This window comes from Ochotona curzoniae, unplaced genomic scaffold, assembly GCF_017591425.1.
Source record: "Ochotona curzoniae isolate NIBS_2020 unplaced genomic scaffold, NIBS_Ocur_1.0 contig_883, whole genome shotgun sequence".
NCBI classification, from domain to species: Eukaryota; Metazoa; Chordata; class Mammalia; order Lagomorpha; family Ochotonidae; genus Ochotona; species Ochotona curzoniae.
In genome coordinates, this window is record NW_024466599.1 from 27,688,764 (window position 1) to 27,712,373 (window position 23,610).

The following is a 23,610-nucleotide window of genomic DNA, read 5'->3' on the forward strand; positions in this document are numbered from 1 at the left end:
GCATGGTCCATGCCCGCAATGATGGAATTATGACTGGTTATGAGCTGTACTACTGTAATAATGTGGAGGAAATCAATATGGGGGGGTTGGTTTGGGGAGGGGTTAGGGGAATCCTTGAGTCTATGAAACTGTGTCATAAAATGAAATAATGAAAAAAGAATTAAAAAAAATCTATGCATGTTTAACTGATTTTCTGATAAGGAAACTAAAGATTCTCAAAAATTGTGCTATTCTTAAATAGAACATTACTGCTTCATGAACTTGATATTACAGATGAATAAAAACTGTGATTTGGGGGACTATTATTGGGTATTTATACGAATTAAGCGCAAAACAATCTAGTTCTGCCCTTCAATACATTTTAGGGTTACAGATTAAGTCAGAAGATAGCTACTATACAACAGCATGTTAAAAAACATGTTTATTTTACACTATATACAATCAGAAGCATATTTAAAATCATTATCCATTAAAATAAATGAAGACCATAAATCACAATTATTTTGTTCTTAGTGTATATATTCACATTAAAATATAAAGAACATATACCAAAAGAGCCAAAAGTGTGCATTTTCTAAAACCTGGTATGTACATATTCCATTGGAAAAAAAACAATGAAAAATGACTTCAACCAAAACTAAGTTCCTGTGATGTGTAGTAACCATTACATTGTTTGTATGAGGTAGTAACTAAATCATTTTGGCCATGTGTTAATACTCTAACTCAAAAGAAATATGAAAATAATAATAAAAAAATAAGGCTGATGAGAATAAAATTTCCACTAGAAATTTGAGTTATTTTACTGTATGGAATGTTACAGGTGCTTCAATGTGATTATATGAAATGTTTAGTGTGAGTTCTTCAATAATGCTAATTATTCTTTGTGTATTCTGTAACTCAGACAACAGTTGCAGTGTTACATCATGGTACCGTTATTCTGTGATTTAAAATTTTTCAAAGTTAATGTTTTAAAGAGACAGGCAATCTTACAGAATTCGTTTAAGTATAAAAAGATGAGTTACTACAACAGGTGGTTAATTGGTGTGTTTCACATAGAAAACAATTCAAATATATTTAAAAAGATGTGTGGAGCCAAATGCGTATTGACAATGTCACAGCTTTCTTTTGTGACTTAATACATCACATACCAATACTCTGTGCAAATATAAACACCAGTGTACTTGCATTAAAATTAAAAACAAGATTATAAAATGATTACAGCCTCCATTACAATTTTAAAAGTTACCAGATTTATATTCATATTGCTAAATTACATATAATAAAAATACAATAGTGTTAAATGTACTTTTTCATTGCCGGCATCCCATTTTGTAATATAATCACACCCAGGAGTATACTAAAGAATTTTTAAAATATTAACCCCGACTGCATTTTCAGCAACATTTACATCTGTACAGATAAGACATTTACTTGTACATCCCATAAAAGTACATTATCTACATAAATTCTTAGTGTATGTCTTCTGCAATACGAAGTTTCACAGAAAAATACTGCCTATATATACAAAGATTATTACATAACAATGAATTAAGCACTTGTGTGGTTCAATATGCTAAATATATCCATACCACTTAAAACAAAATCTCCCCATCTTGTCTCATGCCACAATAAATTACAAAGGAACCGAAGCCAGGTGACTGCAGCATTTGTACAGCTTCAAGCATCAGTTAATGTTGCAGTGGTAGTGTTCATTCTTTCAGAGTTAACTGCCAGAGCACATTTCTCTCAGTAACTGTTTTCATGACCCGCCAGGATGTATAAATTGCTATTTGCTGTGGGATTATCAGTTGGTCTACTTTCCAAAACCACGACCCTAAAAGTAGTAAACAAAAATGTAAAAAGTAACAAAGTTATTCTTGAAAGTTAATGCTGATAGCAAAAATTCTCCTTAGCTTCCCCAACACATGCCTCTACCAAATTCTGCTCATTTCACTTGCTGGCAGAAGTCCCTTGCCTCCCCGTGGCTGACGGGCCAGTCCCAGCCCACACCTCCCACCGCTAAGCCAGTGTTTTCAGACTCAAAGAGGGAAGGCACCATGAACCCAGGAAGGACTGGGGGAACTTGATTCTCACTACAAATTCTAGAAACAATGTGCAATTCAAAAATAAGAAGGTAAATAGAATAACTCCAAATTCCTATTTGGCACTAAAAGCAAAATGTTTTGTTTGGTAACATATAGCATTTCCCTCTTTCCTCTGCTGTAAATCAGACTTTAGATGGTTAAGTTCAATGGTAAGCAGTCCTAAGAGATTATAAATCCCTGTTGCTTGGAAAGATCAGGTATAATTCTAGATACTTTATAACCTTCTGACTTATAAATTCTTATAGTGAGAAAAATATAATGTTGAAGATACTACAGAAATTAATTCTTTTGAACATGTGCCAGCCAAACATGTTTAGTACTATGTGTTCAATAAGACTTGTTTTCATACCTGTCAGATCCAAGTAGCCTGAAAATTCTTGTGCTATCTGAAATTTCTTGTGTTACCTGTTAATTGAAATATAAATTTAATTTCTGAAATTAGAGACAATTTTTCTGCACAGTTCATTATAATTTTATAGGACAAATATATTTCTTTTTAAAAAAGATTTATTTATTTTTTATTGGAAAGTCAGATATACAGAGAGGAGAAGAGACAGAAATCAGACACACAGAGAGGAGGAGAGACAAAGAGGAAGATCTTCTGTCCAATGATTCACTCCCAAGTGAGTACAACAGCTGGAGCTGAGCTGATCCGAAGGCAGAAGTCAGGAATTTCCTCCAGGTCTCCTATGTGGGTGCAGGGTCTCAAGGCTTTGGGCCGTCCTCAACTGCTTTCCCAGGCCACAAGCAGGGAGCTGGGTAAAAGTGGAGCTGCCGGGATTAGAACCGGTGCCCATATGGGATCCTGGCGTGTTCAAGGCAAGGAATTTAGCTGCTAGGCCATGGCACCGGGACAAAAAAATATATTTCTTAAGATGGAGATACATTCCTATATGTGTAAATCAGCAATAAGTGTATCAACCTGCAGGTCTATAAAGAATGTGACTAATTTAAAATTAATCTTAAGATACAAATGAAGGAAAAGTGTATCCTTGTTCAATTACAGACTTCAAGGAAAGAATTTTAAACAAAGCACTAAGTTCATTCATTATAAACCTTTTGTCATGTTAAAGCAAACAGAGAGGCTACTAGCAGCAGTCTGGTTCTTTTATTTGAAGGGCTGCCGTGTGCTATGCTGGAAATATTTAAAAACCAGACATAACTTCAGGTTGGATCTCAGCTCTTTCCAGCTGTGACATTGGGCACACTGGAAATGGGTTTTACCTATTCAGAGTGCAGGGTTTCTTACAAGCATTAGTGGGTATATTGCTTAGCTAAGGAAGTGCTCAAAACATAGTAATTAACTTTCTTCTTTCTTCTCTGTTTTCTCGAAATACTATTTTCTGATGACATCTATCCTTCAAGAAGTCTTCAGGGTGACCAACTAGTAGTTGGAGAATTAGAAGTAAATTGACAGGACAAAGGAAAACCCACTATTCACAGCTTACTGAACACAAATGTTCCAAATTACAATGGCAAGAATTTCTCCAGTGAATTTGGAAGGTACAAAAAAAGACAATCTGATTTTGAAAACAAATGTATTTCATCAATCCCCTTATAATTATCTTTTGTGGAAACAAAAGTAATTCTCAATTTCTGTGGTAACATAGCCTGTCTGAAGGAGAAAACAGGCTTACTTGAGGCACACTGGGGCGTCAGGCCTGCAACTCCCATCACACTCAGGGCTTTGTCTACTGAAAGGACAGGACACCTTTGGAGGTGTGTATTTTGAAGGGCCACCTCGCTGTTTTTAACAAGGTTTTCAGGTGACTTGGGGGAAGGGCAAACCATTCTTTTTCTTTTCCTGCTTGAAACTTCCATCCTGCCTACCATGCCTTCCTTTTTCTGACCAGTGTTATTAACCGCTCTGTTTGTAACTCCTAGCTCCATTCCAGCAAGTGCGTTTATAGCATCTTCTTGGGAAGTGAGTTTCTTGCTGGGCTTTACTGATAGAATCAGCAGTAGTGGCCTTCCTCACCACAGACCACACATATTCTGTTTCATTTAATTTAAATTTTTTAGTTTTTAAAAGATTTATTTGTTCAAAAGTCAGAGCTACAGAAAGAAGGACAGACACACACAGAGAGATCTTCCACCTGCTTGTTCTCTCCCTCAATGACTACAATGGCCAAGGCCGGGCCAGGACAAAGCCAGGAGTCAGGGGCTCAAGTTTTAGGCTGTTTCCTCTGTTTTTCTCCGGCTATTGGCAAGGGGTTGGATTGGAAGTGGGACATGAACTGATACTCATATGGTTGCTGGCATGACCCATGACGTCTTCTGTTGCTGCTATGACACAATGCTGGTCCTGTTTCATTTCATATAATCCTAACAACTCTCACTTCATATGCAAAAAACAAACAAGAAAAGGCATAAGATAAGTGACATGCCAAAGTCACAGGGCTGTAAATTAGCAGGGTGGAAAGTTGGAGCTAGGTTTCCACTTTAGACCCAGACTCATGATCCTTATGCTACACTGCTTAATTGTTAGAAGAAATGTTTTGAGTTTAATAAGGACAGCTAAGGACACAAATGACCTTTTTTGCCTAGGCATTTGAATTCTCCTTTCGTTCTAATGAAAAAGTAAAAGTTTTACACTGATACTGACTTAGGGATACTGAAGAATTTCTGAGAATTTTCCTGCCTCTAATATTATACGGGGAAGGTATCGTCTTGCTAACAACTCTCTCAATTTTTAAAAAAGATTTATTTTTATTGCAAAGTCAGATATATGCAGAGAGAAGGAGAGACAGGGAGAAATATCTTCCATCTGATGATTCACTCCCCAAGTGACCACAACAACTGGTGCTGTGCGAATCTGAAGCCAGAAGCCAGGAGCCAGGATCTCCTCTGGGTCTCCCACACAGATGCAGGGTCCCAAGGCTTTGGGCTGTCCTCAACTGCTTTCCCAGGCCACAAGCAGAGAGCTGGATGGGAAGTGGGGCTGCTGGGATTAGAACTGGCACCCATATGGGAATCCCAGCATGTTTAGCCGCTAGGCCACGGTGCCGGGGCCAACTCTAGCATTCTTAGGTAAATGTTTAAAATGTAGTCTAGAGTTAAATTATTTCTATAAAGTAGGTCAGATTTCATGAGATGCAGTTAAAGAAACAAAACCAACTCAGCCTATAGAGAAATTTAGACCAGAATTATAAGGAGATATTATCTCATTCCAGTTACAATGACTATGATAAAAATGACAAAACAACAAATACTGGCATGGATGTGAAGAAAAGGGAAACTTTATCCATTGCTGATTTTAATGTATATTAGTAAAGTCATTATAGAAGAGTGTAGTGATTTCTCAGAAAACTGAAAATGTATCTATATGTAATCTAGCTTTCCTACTTCCTGGGATATATGTGAAAGAGACATCACTACATTAAAATATCACCTGTCCTCTTGAGTCAATTGGAGCACTACCCACAACAGCTAACATGGCATTAATCCACTGGTGATAAGTGGATAAAGAAACTGTGATACATACATACAATGGAATATTACTCAGCTATTAAAAATGAAATTCTGACATATGTAGCTAAAATGTAGGGAGTGAGAGGGCCTTATTTAAGTGAAATAGGTTAGACACAGAAAAGCCACATGTTCTGTTGCATATGTAGATGTTAAAAAAATATATAAATATAGTCGATCTGAGGTTCAAAAATGATTACTAGATACTAGACAACAGTTCCTACTAATGTGTCTAAACTGTATGAAGAGCTAGAACACAGCAGCTGGAAGGCGCCACACGAGCAAATGAAAATGCTGACAGCTTGATGTGATCAGTTTCTGATGCATATGTGTGTGCTGAAATATTTTATAGTATATTACAAATATTGCATGGTACATTACAAGTGTTGAAGTACTACATGTTAATTAAAAAAAAAGAAACATAGTTCTTACCTCATTAGATCTAAAGCTTCTACCCTGCATCCCATGTTTCCAGAAGGCTAGCACACTGTCTTGCAGGCAAACTAGCAGGCAAGAACAGCTCAGTTACTGTTAATAGTGCAAAAGTTCAGCTGAGAAGCATCATTCATTCCTTTTTCTATCTGCTATAGTAACATTTCAGTTAATAACCAACATCAGCTCTCTTTACACATGAAATTTAAGAAACATGCTATGCAGAATTTATTCATCTTTTTGGTATGAAAGATGAAAGGTGGAAAAAAGTCCCTAATAAACCAGCATGCTTCATGACCAGGTCCCTCTGGCACCTCTGGCCTGCTGGCTTCAGGCCTCCAAAGTGCTTTAGAGATTGTGTTGCTCTTGTTTGCAGAACCTGACTGTGCCCTTTAAGGTAGGGATTTCATTTTTACATCTTCAGCAGCAATTCCTTAAAACTGATTTATTATCATCAGCATTGCTGGGGAAGAGGCATTCCAGTTGAGGGAAAGAGGAAAATGGAATGAGAAATAAGACAACTGAACTAGCTGCTCCTGATCAGATCCCCTGTCAACATGTAAAAAGGCAAATGGTTTTAAGATTTTATTTTAAAGAACACTAGACAATTTCTGTAGAGTTAAACATTTATTATCATCATTTCCCCCATTTTTACCATATTTTCCCCAAATATAATCATTCTGGAATATTGATTTGGCCAAAAACCATCTTTCAGAGAAACCTCTTATCAAGTAAAATATAAGAATGGCAAAAAGCAAATTGCACATCCTCTGGTCATCAGGTGGAAAAGTCACAGAATACGTACAAAGTTTTTAAGTTGTGACAGGGAAGCTCTACAGAAGGCTAGAGAATATGTGATGCATACCAGGTTGTAACAAACGATGCACTTCTTTTAAGGATTCATTTTATTTATTTGAAAGGTAGAATTACTGGGAGAGGGAGAAAGACAAAGAGAGAGACAGAGGGAGAGAATCTGTACAAAGGCAGCGAGGCTGTCTGGGGCTGGGCTGTGTTAAAGCCAGGAGTCTGGAACTCCCTCTGAATCTGCCAGTGTGGTGGCCGGGACTCAAGCACTTGGGCCACTTTCCACTGCTTTTCCAGGCACATTGGTAGGGAGCTGGATCAGAGGAGCAGCAGCCAAGATACTTAAACCTGTATTTGTATGATTTGCCAGAAGTGCAGGTGGTGGCTCAACCCACCGTGCCACAATGTGGCTCCAAGGAGTGTTATTTTTCTTTAGAAAATGTTAACAAATACACTATTTGTTTCTTGCACAGGGGCCATGCTAATCTTTTTTGTATTGCTCCAATTTCAGTATATGTGCTGCCAAGGCAAGTATTTAGTTACAGTATTTATGAAACAATTTTAGAGAATATAGTGAAAATTGATAATAATCTTACGTTCATTATAGTCTATAGTTTGAAAAATTATGTCCTTAATAACAGATATTTATAATTCCAGAAACTTCCTTTCAAGCAATTCATAATGCAAAGAAATCTAAAATTTTGACTTACCTATTGATTCAATTTGGAAATCAAAGGTGAGTTCTGATGATAATTTCCTACTTGATTTTAATCTTCCTTGGAGATTTACTATTTTTATACAACCTAGACAGAAAAATATCAGTCAGAAACTCAGATAAGAGCAAGCTAATTAAAATAAGATACACACAAGTAAAAACTTACAATCTAAGCACACAAGGATGGTGTCTCTCTCCAGCTGGGTTACATGAGTAACGTTCGTCTGTGGGCTATCTACAAAACAAATAAGGTTTGGTCAACTTTCAGAAAACGGTAATATTAAAAACATACAGATATTATATAAAAAGAATTCTGAGGATTACTGCTTTTGAAATGAATGGTAATCTGTTGCAAAATAAGCACATGCAGTAGCTGGGCCAGGCTCAGTTACGTAACACTCAGCATACTAGTGTGAGTCGTAGTTAGTGACTGACAATGCTATTGGAGAAGTCATTTTTTTCATTTCTTTTTGAAAGTGGTAGTCCAATATTATAAATTATGGCTATTACCTATTTTAAGTTCAGAAGACTAGGGACTATGCTTTCTATCATGTTAAATACTAGCATATTTATTTAATAATTATTAATTTATTGAATGAATCAAACCAATTACCTGAGAACAAATAGGTTAAAAAATGGAAACATTTTGATATGTATGAAATGCTATCAAAAATAGAAGCATTACTTTTATTATAGCAATATATTAAAGTTCTTTCAAGCTGAAAATGCTTAAAACAATTTGATTTTGTATGAAGTAAACCTCAGTACAGTATATTCAAAGCCTGACACGAGTAGCAAAATTAAATTAAACCTATGAAGAAATCTAAAAATATCCGAATGTATATAAATTGATTTTAGAAAAAGTGTACTGTAATTGGTAATTATTTCTAAGTGAGATCATAACAAATGTGACTTTAAGGTCTTCCTTATATAAGGTGTCCTTTAACATAACAGTTTTTTAGTTTTGTATTTTGTGTTATATATTCTTTACAAATCAATTTGTCCTAAATGTGTCAAGCAAATTAGTCACTTTAAACCAAATCATCTTTCTTCTTGCAGTGCAATAATAGTTACCACCGGCTTTTCATGTAGTTTTTATATAATGTCACACAGTGAAATTTTTAATTATAAAACCAGCGCATGAAATGACCTTAATAATAGTTCCATAGAAATCACAAACCTGACTCTGTAAACCATGAAGAGGTAGAATTTGGATTCAAAGTCTCAAATCGAACCACTTGGTTGAAGTCTCTTCCTCGACTGACACCAACACAAACTAACGGGTATTGCTGTTCAGGAACTACGAGCATTTCAAACATTCTAAGAGGACATGGTATGGGAAAGTCTACGTGCTACAGAAAGAAAGATACATCAAACAAAAGAAAACACAAGTCAAACATTTTTAGCTTTACACAAAACATGTAATGTAGCTATAAGATAGCTTCTTGTCACAGAAGCAGAATAAGGCAGCAAAATCTAAATTATGAAGTATCCTTATAAATATTTCAGTTTACTAATATAGAAATGCTAAAAGCTAAAAATCAAGTAATTTTAGAAGACTGATGATGGCAGTGTATTTGTATGTCACCTGGTCAACCTATCTTTTCAGAGTTGGAAACGGACAGAATTGGGTGACCAACCCAGGGTCTCCACTCCCAATCTGGGCCATCTTCCTTGCTCTCCCAGGTAGATTTCAGGGAGCTGGATTAGAACTGCAACAGCCAGTACTTGAACTGGTGCCCATATGGGACCTGGAGCTACAGGCAGCAGCTTAACCCATTATGCGCACACGCTGGCCCCTCCGTGATCTCTCAGCATCAGCTTTGACATCAGGTTGTTTGTGAGATGCTCTATTTTCAGCTCCCATGCCTTTGAAATATTTCTCTAGTCTCTTTTGAAACTTTTATCAGCTCAGTTAAGCCCCTTAAGAGTTGGTCAGGTAGTGACCATTCTGTTGTAACATCTAAAACCATTAAATTGAGAATTAAATTAAAAAAAAAAAGCATTTTAAAAAGAACAAAATAGTTGCTGATTAAACTCTCCCAGTGATAATGTCATATGTTGTCATTCATGCTTACCTTAATTAACATAAACTTCTGCATTGGTTCAACCCATTCTAATAGAACAATGCTAGTTTGAAGTGCCCCACATAGATATTTATGTCCTGTGTAAGGATTTCTCACTGTCAAGGCAATAAAAAGTAAACATGAGTTATCTTATAAAATACTCCTTACATTAATAGTTGCATGCTCAAAATACAAATAAAAACATCAAAAGCTGGCTGTCAATTGAATTCCTTAATTAGATGGCTCTACTGAAACACCACTTCAGATAACAGCAGGAAATGCCCTGATCACTTGGTGGATTTTATCAGTAAGCCGAATGAGAACAGCTGTTACAGGGTTGGAGGGCAGCAAAGTCTTTGGGTCTTATGAAAGCAGTAAAACTAGCTGAGGCCCTTTAGAAAGGGTCATGGTAGATCTGGCAAGAAACTGTCAGATGGACAGATCACCATATATTCAGGTGGCTCACACGCTAATGAAGTTCACAGTTGACAATGCTTTGGTTCTAAAAATATGGCACACTCCCATATCCTCTCTTTCTCAAATGATGTATTTATTTGAAAGGCATAAAGGAAAGAAACAGCAAGAGAGCGAGAGAGTGATAGCTTCCATTTCTGGCTCACACACCAATGGCTGTAATGCCAGGTCTGGGCCCATGCCAAAGCTGGGAACATGGAATTCCACCCAGGTCTTCCACACAGGTGGTAGGGTTGGATTGCAATAGGAGCTGCTGGGATTTGAACCAGCACTCAGATAAAGGTACTATGCTACAGGTAGATTAGCCTCCTGTTTCGTAGCAAGACCAATTTGCTTACTAGAAAACACTATAGGCAGTAATGACATCTTAAAATACACACACACACACACACACACACACACACACACACACACACACACAATGAAATACATCTTGAAAATAAGTTTCATTAGATTTTGGATTTTTTCTTCTACTCAAGATATAAAATAATATTTAAAATAAAGACAAAAATGAAATTATAAAAAAGTCCTTAGTCTTTAAATCCATAAACTTCAAACAGAGTTGATGTAGATCAAGAAGGACCCTCTGCCTTAGTGTGCAGTGACTGAAGTCCATGTTTATCTAGGCCCCTTAGGCTCCAGCTGCAGTCTAAATGGTTACATTAACCCACTTTTCTCTAAGACCTGTACCCAGCTCAACTGGACTAGTCACCATTTATTATGTAAGTTTAAGATTTTAATTTTTGTCCCCAGATACTGTTCTGTCATTTCTTATATTTGAAACGCCCTATCCACTTGCAGTTAGAAATCTGCCTTTTTTGAGGTCTAGCCCAAATGCCATCTTATTCAATAAGCCTACGTATATAATTTTTTTAACATTATATCTTGTGCCACTTATTCATTACAACTTGGGTCTGCTTATCTTCCCTTATATAATACTGGTAATTCAATAGAAGCAAAACACTGGTTCTGCTATATGCAAACTACTTGTTATGTAGGTAGGAAGAGGATTTTACTAGGGTCATGTGGACAGAGACTCTAACCCTCACGTTAGGAGCTCAGGGTTTCCCATCACCAGAGGCACACGCACACAGCTGAGAGAATGAACACAGTCCTGCCGAGCACAGCGGGGAAGGACGACCAGCAGCAGCGCCCACCAGGACGGGCCGGTAAAGCACTCTGGTTTGAACCAGTCAGCTCGGTCTCCTGCTGTAGCGTGCAAGGTGCTGTCTCAGGCTTAGTCTACGCTGGGACACAATGGCAAGGAATTTATTCAGGGGAGAACCGTGAAGCATGGCTGGCAGGATGCCCTGGTTGTGCTGCTTAAAGCACATTTCAGGGCATGTCTGCCTTGACCGCTGTGCAGCGCAGGAGGGTCGATGCGAGTGTCCCCTCACTTACCGACACAGCACTTCTGACACCACTTGGTTTCAGGGATTTTTACTGACACAGCAAATTTCCTAAATAAAATGAGAATGAGTACAAGACACATGTTGGCAAACTCAGAATAGGATTAAGGTGCTTCTATAGGTCAGCAGGGAAAGGATACATTTTAAAAACTGGTGCAGACAAGAGATGGTTTCTTGAAAATAAGAATATATTAAACTCCTGCCTCATTTTCCCCATCAATCCCAAATAGATTAAGGATTTAAATAAGAAAAAAAAAAACTATGAAATATTAAGAATCTTGAGAATGTAATCTTGGGAATTTAAAAAAATACAAAGGAAAAAGGACAAATCATGCAAGAAAATACTGATAAATCGGACACTTTAGTATACTTTACACTGCACCTTACTTCCTTCAAACGCACATGCCATTCAGTTTGTCGAATCAGTTAACTCTTGTTTACCAAGAGAAACCAAAGATATGAAAAGAGGAGCCAAAAATTGAGGAAAGATAGTTCTGGCGTATATAATATATTTAAACTTTGTCAAAAGTTCCTCTATTCAGGAAAAGTGAGGTGGTGCCAAGGCGCTTTAGGTGTTCTGCAAACATGACTCATGTACACTAGGTAAGACATTGTGAGTATAATGTTCACAAGATAATTTTGAATTATTTTGTGAAATTATGATTAAACATACACATAACAAATCATAATTAAAGTTAATATAATGTAGACTGCTGGTGCACCAAATTGTAGAGACCTCAAAACGAAACTTTATTTCTGTATGTATAAATTTAACTTTCTTTTAAAGTAGCAAAGATTAGAAGTCACTGCTCTACATTGGTCTTTAAAAGAAAATAGCATTATAATTACACATGAGTGAGGTTTCACAGAATTCCAAACAAGCTTATAGGAATCTTCTTGAAGGATGTTCCTTGACTGTACAATTAGCAACTGAATCAAAGCCAAGCAATACTGTAGTGTTGTCAACTTTGTTATCTATATTACCTTTATATTTAGGAAAAGCTATCATATTTAAAAAAACACTTTCTGTATTTTTTTTGGCTTATATTCAATCCTCATCTCCCTGAAACACAGAGAAACAGAGGGAGAAGAGAGAAAAAGATCTTAGGTGGTTTATTCCCCAAAGGGCTATGGGATGCTCAAGTTACGAGCCTCAAGTTACATCCGAGCTTCGCCTGTGGGTGCAGAAGCTCAGCCCCTTGAGCACCCATTTGCTGCCTCTCAGATGCAGCAGCAGGAAGCAGGACTGGAAGCAGAGTAGTCAGGACTCAAACTGGCACTCAGAAACGGGAGGTGGGTATTGTCAGTGGCAGTCTAACCCACTGCAGCACAATGCCCACCAATCGCTCTAGTAATCATAGATCACATTAACTGAGATTCCCATGTGCCATGCATATCATGTGCTCCACGTCATCTGGAGGCTCAGACTTCTGCTCAAGGCACTATAATTGGTAGTTTAAGAAAGAAAAAAAAATTCTTGCACTAGTCTCACTGACTAATGTTCACAGTGATTCAACTTATACACAAATCTGTTTTTCTTTTATGCTTCTGGTCAATTTAAGAGCATTCTGAGTTTGCAAGGTAAGTTGTTAAAAACCATTAGTATTTTTACTTATTTTAGGAATTAAGTTTCTTTATTTCACCTAAATGATGATTCAGAAATTATCCAGATGCCAAGTCATCAAGTGACGACAGTGGCAATCCAGGATATCCTGATTTTATACTTCCAGTCAAAATGCTTCATCTTCATCCCACTGACCAACAGAAACACATCCAGATTTTTGATAAAAAGGTTAATGTTTTAGAAAAGATGTCAAGGTTAAATTTTAAGGATGGATAAATTCTATGTGGAAAGTCTGGCAAAAGAGAACAACAAATTCTTAAGGTACTTGAAAGCTGAGGTTTAACATTATTTTACACTAATGTTAGATTTCAACAATGACGTTTTGTGTATGTATATGGTTTGTGAAATATCTCTCACCTTTTTTCCCCTCCACTCCTGCCTTGTGTTTGTTGCACTGTATCACAATCCCTTTTTATAAATAATCTTGTAAGAGAATGGCTACATTATCAATCTTTTGGAAAACATAAATTTTAATAAAGAGAATAACTTTTAGTCACTAAGGTCTTATATTTTAATAAAATGGAGAGCATAGCAAAATTACCTTCCAAAAGCAGAAAAGCAAAACACATCTATTTCTAAATAGTTATCTCCCAATGCAAAAGCTTTTATTCAATACAACATTTTAATTTTTTGCATGGAGAGATGACCCTTAACAAAAAGAACTGACACTTTGGTTAACATCTATTTTATATAAGTTAATACAAATATCAAAAACCAAGGCAATATAGGTGTATAAATGTATTGAAAAAAGCAAAAAAAATTTACTTGTATCCTTACAACTAAGGGGAATTTAATATATTGAGAGAAAATGTTCAATATAATTGGAAGGTACAAAGTAGAACAATTTTAAAACAGTATGATAAATAAGTCTTGTTAAAGTGTTTTATTTAGGAGTTTCTGATTATATCTGATCCCCATGAAAGCACATGCAATCTTTTTCACTTTCTAAAACATAAATACTTATTAGAATGAATATTAATATCCAATGTCTCAGGGCGAAAACAGATTCCAATGTGTAGTTACCTGGGCAATATTCTGTCAGGGAGTTTGTGTGCTGGAATAGCAACAGGTAACTTCTGCATTTGTCTTGCATAATCAAAAAGCCCTGGTAAATTATGGGAATAAAGTTGAGAAGCTTTACCTGTAGAAAACAAAAACATAAATATGATCAAAAAAGTCAATAACAAGTAGCCAAAGTCATAAAGTATTTAAAAACTAAAGACTCACCAGATATTGATAGCAAGCAATTGTTCATTACATATAACCATGTACACCTTCGTGGGAACAGCTGATGGGGAAAAAAATGCAGTTTACAAAGAATAATGCTTAATGATGTTCTATAACATATAAGCTATCAGACCAATAAGCCAGTTCTTTATAATTTATTTTTTGAAATTCATTTACAAAGCATTTAAAGCAAGATGACACACAAATATGCACATGTACATGGAAGGAAAACATTCAATAATCAACACAGGTGCAGTGTAATCATGAAATGATTACCTCCAGTCTCCTTTATGATAAACATATATAACTCCAAACAAGACAGAGAATGAGAATATTTCACACAGTCAATATGTCTTTATTTTGGTTCTGGGGCAGATAACTAATACTTTTCTGTGTCCTGCCTCCCAGATGCATGCATTTAAGTATATTTACATGATGAGAATAAGATACAGAAAAAAAGGATTGTGAAGTAGTGCAACAAACACTATGGAAAAACAACAGGTATGGAAGTGAAAAAAAGGTTGAGAGAGGATGCTACTTAACAAAGCATACACATATACGGAATATCCTCTTGTGCATACAGAGTTCATTACTGAAATCTAACACCTAAAAACTAAGAAGCAGTTACAGCTTGAATGTATTTATGGGCAATAATAATAATAGTATAAAGTAACCCATACTAAGACATGTCAGTGTAAATATAAGTGGTTTTTAAAGTGGTCTTGGCGGAGCAGCAGCATCTGGGCACAGACCTCACGGCCTACATCCTGAAGCTTAGCAGTCAATGTGCCAGCTGGTCCTCCCTGTGATTCAGAAGTATGCCAAAGCTACAGCATCCTGACTCAACAAACTGGGTTGCTTGTTTTGCTCTGGCAATGTCTATGGAATCACTTCAAATGGACTGGGATGAGGGCAGGGAACACACAATGAAGAGATAAATGACGAAACTTATAAAGACTGCTAAGGATATTACTTTTTAGAACACAAAATCTGAATGAGGGCATTCAAAGTACAAGAAAAAAAGGAAATAACACATGGGAGAGTACAATCTATTTTAATATAGTTTAAATAAACCATAATTTAAGCAAAATCTGGTTAACTCATTTATTTGGAAAAAAATACACAAAAAATACTCCACTTCTTCAAATATTTAAAATGTTGTACTGTCATACAGTGTTTCACTTTGTAAAACGTGTCCATGGTTGTGTCTCAGGCTAGAAGATACCAACACACATTCCCTACTTTGGGGATTCACTGCCAATATTGAGAAAAGAAGCCAAAAGCAAACAAAAGAACACTGCCAGGCAATGCATATACTTTATACAGGTAAGTTACTAATATCACTGTCGTGTTTGCCGGGATGGTGGCCCTGACTACTTGAAGCCTCTCCCAGTCATTGTGATAATCAGAAATACTTTACACAATCCCAGACACCATTCTTTCCTGTTTTACGACTCAGCACTTCTTCACCCTTTGACCATATCTCCAGTCTCACCCCCAACAGCTCCACGCAGGTAATTCCAAATGCAACACCTCATCATCACGTTGGGGGTTTGGCATCTGCCTACCTACCCGGCTCCCTCCACTGTAACTGCTCTATACTTCAGATTATCTAGTCACCGTTCCCTGTAACGGCCATTCTATTTCACAACTCCACGCTCTCACTCTCATCCCCTTTCCGTCTGGAAAGCCCCCTTCATGTCACTCAGGGTCACTTTAGGTCCACCTCAAGCCTATTATTTCTCAGCCACTCCCACCGCCCCCGAGGAGGAAGTGGCAATGTTTATCTTAATGACCCATGCCTATTCCTAGTATGACATCCAATCTTGAATGTTGGTTAGTGCTTTATATTTCAGTCTTCCCTACTTGAACGAAAGTTTCGAAAGAGAATGTATTACTTTAGTGAATCTGTAATCAGTCTCTTGTAAACAGAACATGCTTCATAAAGATTTTATGAAAAGCAGGTAGAAAATAAATTTATTTCCAGTCTAGTGTCTGCTTAAAATACCTTAAAGAACACACAATATAACATACCTGTTCCATTGATGTTTCATGAAGTTCATTAAGATTCAGGGTATAAATCCCTTCTTCGGCACCAAATATTAAGTACTGGTCTGAAAAAATGAAAAGTAATTCACTAACTGATTTTGATAAATAAGATACTTTGAAATAGGATTTATGAAGTATAGAGACAGAGAAAAAGAGAGTGCTCCCCTAAGCTGGTTCATTCCCCAAATATCTGCAAAAGGTCAGGAGTGCACTGAAGCCGAGCTGAGCTAGAACTAGGTCCAGGTCTCCAATGTGGCTGGAAGGAGCCTAATTACCCAAGTCGTCACTGTTGCTTTCTAAGGTCTATATTAGCAAGAAGCTGATGTCAGGAGCTTGAGGTGGGATAGGAGTATGTTAACTACTAGCTTAAATGTTTGCTCCCTTACATAGTCTTAAATTCAGTACATATATGCTAATACATGAAAACCATAATTGCTGTAATTTATAGGGAGTAAACACTTTTAATTTTACTGCAAAGGAGATTAGATGCTCTAGAACAGGGGTGGGAAAACTTTTTTTTTTTTTTTTTTGCCAAGGACCATTTGGATATTTATAACATCATTCTTGGGTCACATAAAACAAATAACTTAAAAATTAGCCTGATAAAGAGTTATTCCATTTTCAACTCCTCTAGTAGTTGCCTTCGCAGATCCAGACGACACGGTTTTGTGGGCCATATGACACCCAGGCTGGGTGTTCTCTATCCCTGCTCTAGAGTCATGATTTGAGTTACAGGTAAATATTGGCCTCAAAGATGTAAAGAAAACTTATGGAAGGAAGGTCCTGAAGGGTAGCAAGTCAAAACTTCTCTCAACAGAAGGTGCTAAGGACTGGCAAAGAATCAGTTCCTATTTTTTTAAAACCCCTTTAAAAGATGATTTTGTGTAATTCATATATAGGATGCAAATAAAAAACAATTAATGCAGATTCAAAACGTTTTCAGGGAGTATTACTTTTTTAAGATTATTACTATAAGCAGTAAAAAAAAAATAAAATCCAAGATCTGACCACTAATTAAGAAGAGGTCAAAAACTTTTTTTAGAGTAAACTGAAGGATACTGGCAATTGCTTACGATTAATATTGGTGAATTAAAAGCATAAAATTTGGCTGTGAAGCACTGAATCTTTCTCAATATCAGTTTTCTTAACTTGTACAATTATCTGCCTCAGATTTTTAGACTTAGTAATACATATGTTTAGCTTTGTAAATACATGCATAAAAATACCCATATTTTAGCCTGACAGATGTTGACTTAGACATATTGCAAGAACAGTCCTGACTCAGAGCCTACTGACAACCACTGTGAAAGCACAGAGATACCCTGGACCCTCACTAGGTAAAGTCTCTCGGTAATGGCTGGGTCTAAAACATCAACCCTGAACTGCTGCTGTGCAGGGGCAGACCCAACACACCTGGAGGAAACCGGGGTGGTTTCACTGTGTTCACACAGGGACTACACAGTGGAATTCTGATTTTATGTGTTGCTCCATTGACAGATTTATTTTAAAAATTCTTTAAAAAAAATGAGGCTTTTCCCCCAGAAAGATGTTTAGAATATGAATAAAATCAAATGCTTTCACATGATGTTAGTTGACTAAAAAATTAGATAACAGACAAAAACGAATGGTGCTACCTCTTGTATCTGGGTTTATCCATGAAGATGCACAGTGAATTTTCAAGGGACAACCATTGAAAACCTTTGAAAAACATGCACCCATCTGGAAAGACAAAGAATAACCAAGATGAAACAGCTAATGCAGATTAGTGACAACATCTTTAATATAATATAAAAATGTAATGCTCTGTCATGTTAATGTTAGAGGTTATAAATGGCACATTGAGACTATGAACATTATCAATGTAAAGAAATGAACGTATCAAATCAATATTATAATTTGCTTAAAACTGGTACTGCAAAGACTCCTGGTACAACAAATGATCTACTTCAAAGAAAGAGAAAGAAACTCCACTCACATTTCATTTTTTCCTATCTTTTTAACCAAATAAAGATATAACAACAACCAATTCTGGATAGTAGTTTGCTTCTAATCGTATCACATGTTTCCTATCAGGAACAACACAATATCCTCTGATAAGAAAGAAACCAAAATCTACATTAAAAGCAGAGATTTTCCTTATTTGAAATAACTGTGTAATAACTGTATAAGTTTGGTTTGGCATGATGGCTTAATTGGCTAAATTCTCCACTTGTAAGTGCTTGGATCCCACAGGAGAGTTGGTTCATGTCCTGGCTACTCCACTTCCCATCCAGCTCCCTGCTTGTGGCTTGGGAAAGCAATTGAAGATGGCCCAAAGTTTTGGGACTCTGCACCTGAGTCAGAGACCCAGGAAAAGCTCCTGGCTCCTGGCTTTGGATCAGCTCAGCTCCGGCCATTGCGGTCACTTGGGGAGTGAATCATTAAATGAAAGAGCTTCCTCTCTGTCTTTCTCTCTGTATATCTGACTTTCCAATAAAAATAAAACAAGCTTTAAAAAAATTACCCAATTAATCACATGTACTAGTGACAAGTTGAGGGAAAAACAGCACAAAAATAGAGAAAATAAGTATTTTAATTTGGGCCACACTGTCCTAAACTAAAGCAACAGTGTTGTGTATAATTTTATAGCATAAACATTTTTTTTCTTATAATCACAGATATAACATACTATGTAGAGATATAACTAGTTGATTGAAAATTAACACAAAATAAAAAAATAAGAACTTTAAAGTCTCCTGTGTAAAAGCAGATGCTTGTAAACCAGTATTTCTTAGTACCAAAAAAGAAAAATACACATTGGACATAACCCTCAGTTGATAGGAAAACATGAACAATTTTTTTTTACAGTGGTACTAGCTCAGCCTTTAAGAAAAAATCGGTCATTTGTGACAAATGGGATGCTAGACTCAGGCTAGAAGCCATTATGCTACATGAAATAGGCCATTGATACAGGGACAAATACCATATGACTTCAGTTATACACCGCATCTAAAAATGTTGAACTCACACAAACAGAGCAGTAAGATGGCTATGTGGTAGTAGTGGGGGAGCAGGAGGCAAGGGGAATGTTGGTTCCAGGATACAAACTTTCACTTAAAAAGGATAAATTTAAGAGATCTACTACCTATCAAGGTAACAAGTTTAATATAGTTTCTTATGTACTTGAAAAATATAAAGTTACACGAACAGAGAGATCCCTGTCCAAAGGTTCCTTCCCCTAATGGACCACAATGGCTGGCCAGTCCAAGCCGTAGCCATGGAGTTTTACTGAGTTCTTCCACAGAGGTGCAGGGGCCCAAGCACTTGGGCCATCCTTTGCTGCTTTCCCAAGCACACTGGCAGGCAGCTGGATTGGAGAAGCCTGGCCTCAAACCCATCCTGGATGCTGGAGTCACAGGCATCAGTCTAACTTCCTATGCCAAAACGCTTGAGAATTCTTAGGAGAGATTTGAGGTGTTCTCTTTGCGAAGAGTTAGTGTGTTAGGTATATTAACATGTTAATTAGCTTCAGATATTCCATATTTTTTATATCACAATATCATGCTGCATGCCTTAAATATATAAAATTTTTACCCGGTAATTAAGAAATTAACTTAAAGAGAGAGGAAAAAGACAACACGGTCTAAGTTCAAAACAAGAAATGACAGAGAGCAGACCATAACATAGAGTATCTAATCCTAGCTGGAGTTGAGTGAAGTATGTGATCTGGCGAATGACATTTAAGGGTTTCTGTTTTATTCAGGAGTGAAATACAGGACTTGGGCCAGCTATTCCCTCAATGCTTCTTCTAGCTGTGTATTCCATGTTTTTGATGGAGAACATGTTAGATAAATGTTTTATCTACATTTGATACTTTTAAATATATCTAAATGTCATTTTCCTATTTTCTCAAAAAATAACTGTAAAAAAAGTTATTAATTTTTGGAGCCAAAGAACTTTAAAATGTGTAATTTATTATAATCTAATCTTGAAAAGCTGCCTTTCAGATGTAATCACATAATACTTAAATTGAGTATAGATGTTTTTCATGAACAAAGAAGGATCTTTCATACAAGCAAAAATCTAATCAAAAAGAAACACTCAAGCAATTATTTGTAAAGGTAGTTAGTTTGTAAACACATTGTATTTGATATTTAGTACTTACATGTACTTTAGGTGTTGGCGGAAGACCGTTACTAATAGGTTTCTAGAAAAAGAATACAGGCACGATTACACATTTTCTGGTTGCTGTTTGGCATTAGAGCATTTCAAACACATTTATCTGATTAAAATACATGAATATACTCCATAAAACAAAACAATATAGATAAGGCTGAGGTCTAATGCAATCTTTTCACAGTCCATTTCTATTTGGTATCTGCTTCAAATAAAAATACTTTGTTTTTATCTTTTCAAACGTTTTCTACATAATTGTATGTACTCCCACAACTGTGTAGCTTTTCAGACATACGTATTTCTACAGAAAATATTGCTTTGGAGTGTTTTTATTTTATCTTAAAGATTTACTTATTTATTGAAATGGCAGAGTGACAGAAAGAGAGAGAAAGATAAAGAGAGAGGAAATGAGCAAGCTTCCATCTGCTCCCTTAATTTCTACATCAGGAGAAGCTGGGCTAGTCTGAAGCCAGGAGCCAGAAGCTTCTTCAGGTCTCTCATACAGGTGCAAGGGCCATCTGCTGCTGCTTTCCCAGCAACATTAGCAAGGAGCTGGATTGGAAGTAGAGCAGCCGGGATTTGAACCAGAGTCCCTAGAGGATGCCAGCAGCAGCACAGGTGGTGGCTTTACAAGTGATCCCAGGCAAATAGGGGTACTGGCTTCTACTTTTGAGGGTTTTAAAACAGAGTGGGCACATTGTCCTGAGGCAGAAGCATGGCTTTCCTTAACTATTTGTTTCCTTTTCAAAAATTCAGAGTGGAAGAGGAACGTTCTTGGGCCAGTGCTGTAGCACAGCAAGCTAGGATGCTACCTGTGGCAGCAGCGGCTGCACCCGTGGGAGACTGGATGAAGCTCCAGGCTTCAGGCTCAGCCTGGCACAGCCCCAGCCTATGCAGTCATTTGGGGAGTAAAACAGCAGATCAAAGATTCCTGCCTTTTTTCCTCCCCCTAGCTCTGTAACTCTTAAAAAAACAAAACAAAACAAACAAAAAAACAAAACAAAAATCAAAAAACACGAAACCACCACCACCACCACCAACAACAAAACCCTCTTTCAAAGAATCTGTTTTTTTCTTCAATGATAACATTGGTTATTCAATAGCATGATGTTTAACTCCATGTTCTTTCAACTTTGTTCCTGTTGTTGAATTTGTTTCATGGCTTCTCCTTGGAGGGAAAGCACAGTGATGGTGTTATGGAGACTATCATATCCAGATGTGAAGATACAATGCAGTATGCATCTCTACTTCCAAATCAACGATGGACTCCAAATGAAACTGTTGGAAATATCTTGACAATAGGATGTTGGACTGTCTGGCACTGTCTGTACCAGCAGTGTCAAGACACACATAAATTATAGATTGATGGACTTAAGACTGCTTATGAAGGACTATACTATCATAATAATATGGAAAAATCAGTCGGGGTTGGGAATTTGGGGAGGAGGTAGGGAAATCCCAGACCCTATGCAATTGCACCACAAAATTAAAAAAAAAAAAATCTATTTTTATGTACTGACCTATCTACCCTGCACTTAATTGAACAGTTACACTGTGGAAAGAACAATCCTAAGACTGCTGCATATTCACCTGTATCATGATCACAAGTTTCGACACACCAAATAACAAATTGTTTTAAATAGTTTAAAAAACAAAAAGTCATCATTAAAGTGTGCTATAGCAAAGCTACTTTTCAAGATTTAAATAGTTTATTTAATCATTATAACCAACATAATAAAATACCAATATAGCAATTGCAGAATACATAATTTGCTATAATTTTACTAATTAAAAATCCTGAACAGTGACAAGTAAGGAAATGTAGTTTATGAATATCAATACCTACTGGTACATCTTTCTTTTCTTTCCTTGAAAGGTTTGTCCCTCTGTTTTCATTCTGCTGCTGATATAATGAGCCATCTCGGTCACCATTTAACTGGAAGGAGCCCACTCCATTCCCTTCATAAAAATTTTTTAAAATACATTGAAAAATGATTAATTTTTATTCTGGAAGTTATCAACTAGGAAAGAAAAATGTAATTTTTTGAGACAGTTTCGTTTTTCATTTGGGATGATCAAGTCAGAATATTTAGCATTAAAGGAGAATATGTATTATTCTATATACACCTCTATTTGTGGTATGTGTAGGAGGCAAATTTAAATTCAATTTGTATTTAAGCACACATTTATTTGCATTACATAGATAAGTGTGAAGGCTATATAGGATATGAGAAACAAGAGACAATATACTCCAAATTGGGCCACCGGACATCCGGTCATAAACACATATAGATAAAGAGACAGAAAACATCTCCAAATATATTGCTTTTTTCCCCTCTTGAATCAAAGGAATTTCAAATAATCTTGGCTTGAGACTTTCTCTATTATCTCCCTCCCCTATCACATGAAACCCTGGTAACACGTTTGATTTCACCCTCTAAGATTACCTAAAGCAACAGGTTTCTGTGGGGGTAACCTGGGTGGTGGTGGTCTAGGTGGAACTTGGGATGGTTTTGCTGGGCTCCCTGTTGAGGGACATCTCTTGATTGTTCCTTGATTATCATCTTCAGTGGAATGAGTTTCTTGTGGTATGAAGATGGATTTAGGCTGAAACAATACAGAAAATGAGATCAGTGAATACACATAACCACCTCTCTAAAAGCACATATCTGAAAGTACATATTATTGTACTCTAAAAGCTTTCTATTTGCAATTATTAAATGACTTTCATGGCTATTCAACTATTCTGATACAAATCATTTCAATGCAACATTTGAAATAAATCCTGAAGATGCTTACTGAAGTATACTTAGCAGGTTTTTGCTTTGTTGCCCTAAAGAAAGCCTCCATATTTTTCTATAAATTTCTCCCAAGCCTTCCCACAAGAACTTGCCAAATAAAAACCTTTTAGTCTCTTTGATTCCCTCCATTGTAAGTGAATCTCTTTATTTTAAATATGCAAGCTAATCAAAATTAGTTCCTTGTCAAGGTTAGTCTAAATCAACTCTTAGATTGCTCAGTATCTTTGTAATTGCTTAATTTTCCAGACTAGAAGTAGGGTAAGACATCAACTAACATCTTA

The 23,610-nt window shown here is 36.5% G+C and overlaps 1 protein-coding gene and 1 pseudogene across 3 annotated transcripts in view; both read right to left on the reverse strand.

Annotated features, from left to right (window-relative positions):
- Window positions 1-408: 408 nt before the first annotated feature.
- The window catches only part of MAP4K3 (mitogen-activated protein kinase kinase kinase kinase 3), a 146,161-nt gene continuing 122,959 nt past the window's right edge, over window positions 409-23,610 (reverse strand). For all 3 annotated transcript variants that reach the window (XM_040993124.1, XM_040993122.1, XM_040993123.1), the window contains 15 exons: window positions 22,976-23,135; window positions 22,375-22,487; window positions 20,518-20,559; window positions 18,008-18,092; window positions 16,359-16,438; window positions 14,325-14,385; window positions 14,121-14,238; window positions 11,466-11,524; window positions 9,603-9,706; window positions 8,705-8,876; window positions 7,691-7,759; window positions 7,520-7,612; window positions 6,006-6,076; window positions 2,455-2,510; window positions 409-1,834 (listed from right to left, as the gene is read on the reverse strand). In XM_040993124.1, the coding sequence (XP_040849058.1) occupies window positions 1,747-1,834; window positions 2,455-2,510; window positions 6,006-6,076; window positions 7,520-7,612; window positions 7,691-7,759; window positions 8,705-8,876; window positions 9,603-9,706; window positions 11,466-11,524; window positions 14,121-14,238; window positions 14,325-14,385; window positions 16,359-16,438; window positions 18,008-18,092; window positions 20,518-20,559; window positions 22,375-22,487; window positions 22,976-23,135 (1,371 nt within the window). In that variant the 3' untranslated portion in view covers window positions 409-1,746. The remainder of the gene's footprint in view (window positions 1,835-2,454; window positions 2,511-6,005; window positions 6,077-7,519; window positions 7,613-7,690; window positions 7,760-8,704; window positions 8,877-9,602; window positions 9,707-11,465; window positions 11,525-14,120; window positions 14,239-14,324; window positions 14,386-16,358; window positions 16,439-18,007; window positions 18,093-20,517; window positions 20,560-22,374; window positions 22,488-22,975; window positions 23,136-23,610) is intronic.
- On the reverse strand, window positions 7,245-7,340 carry LOC121165472 (annotated as a pseudogene).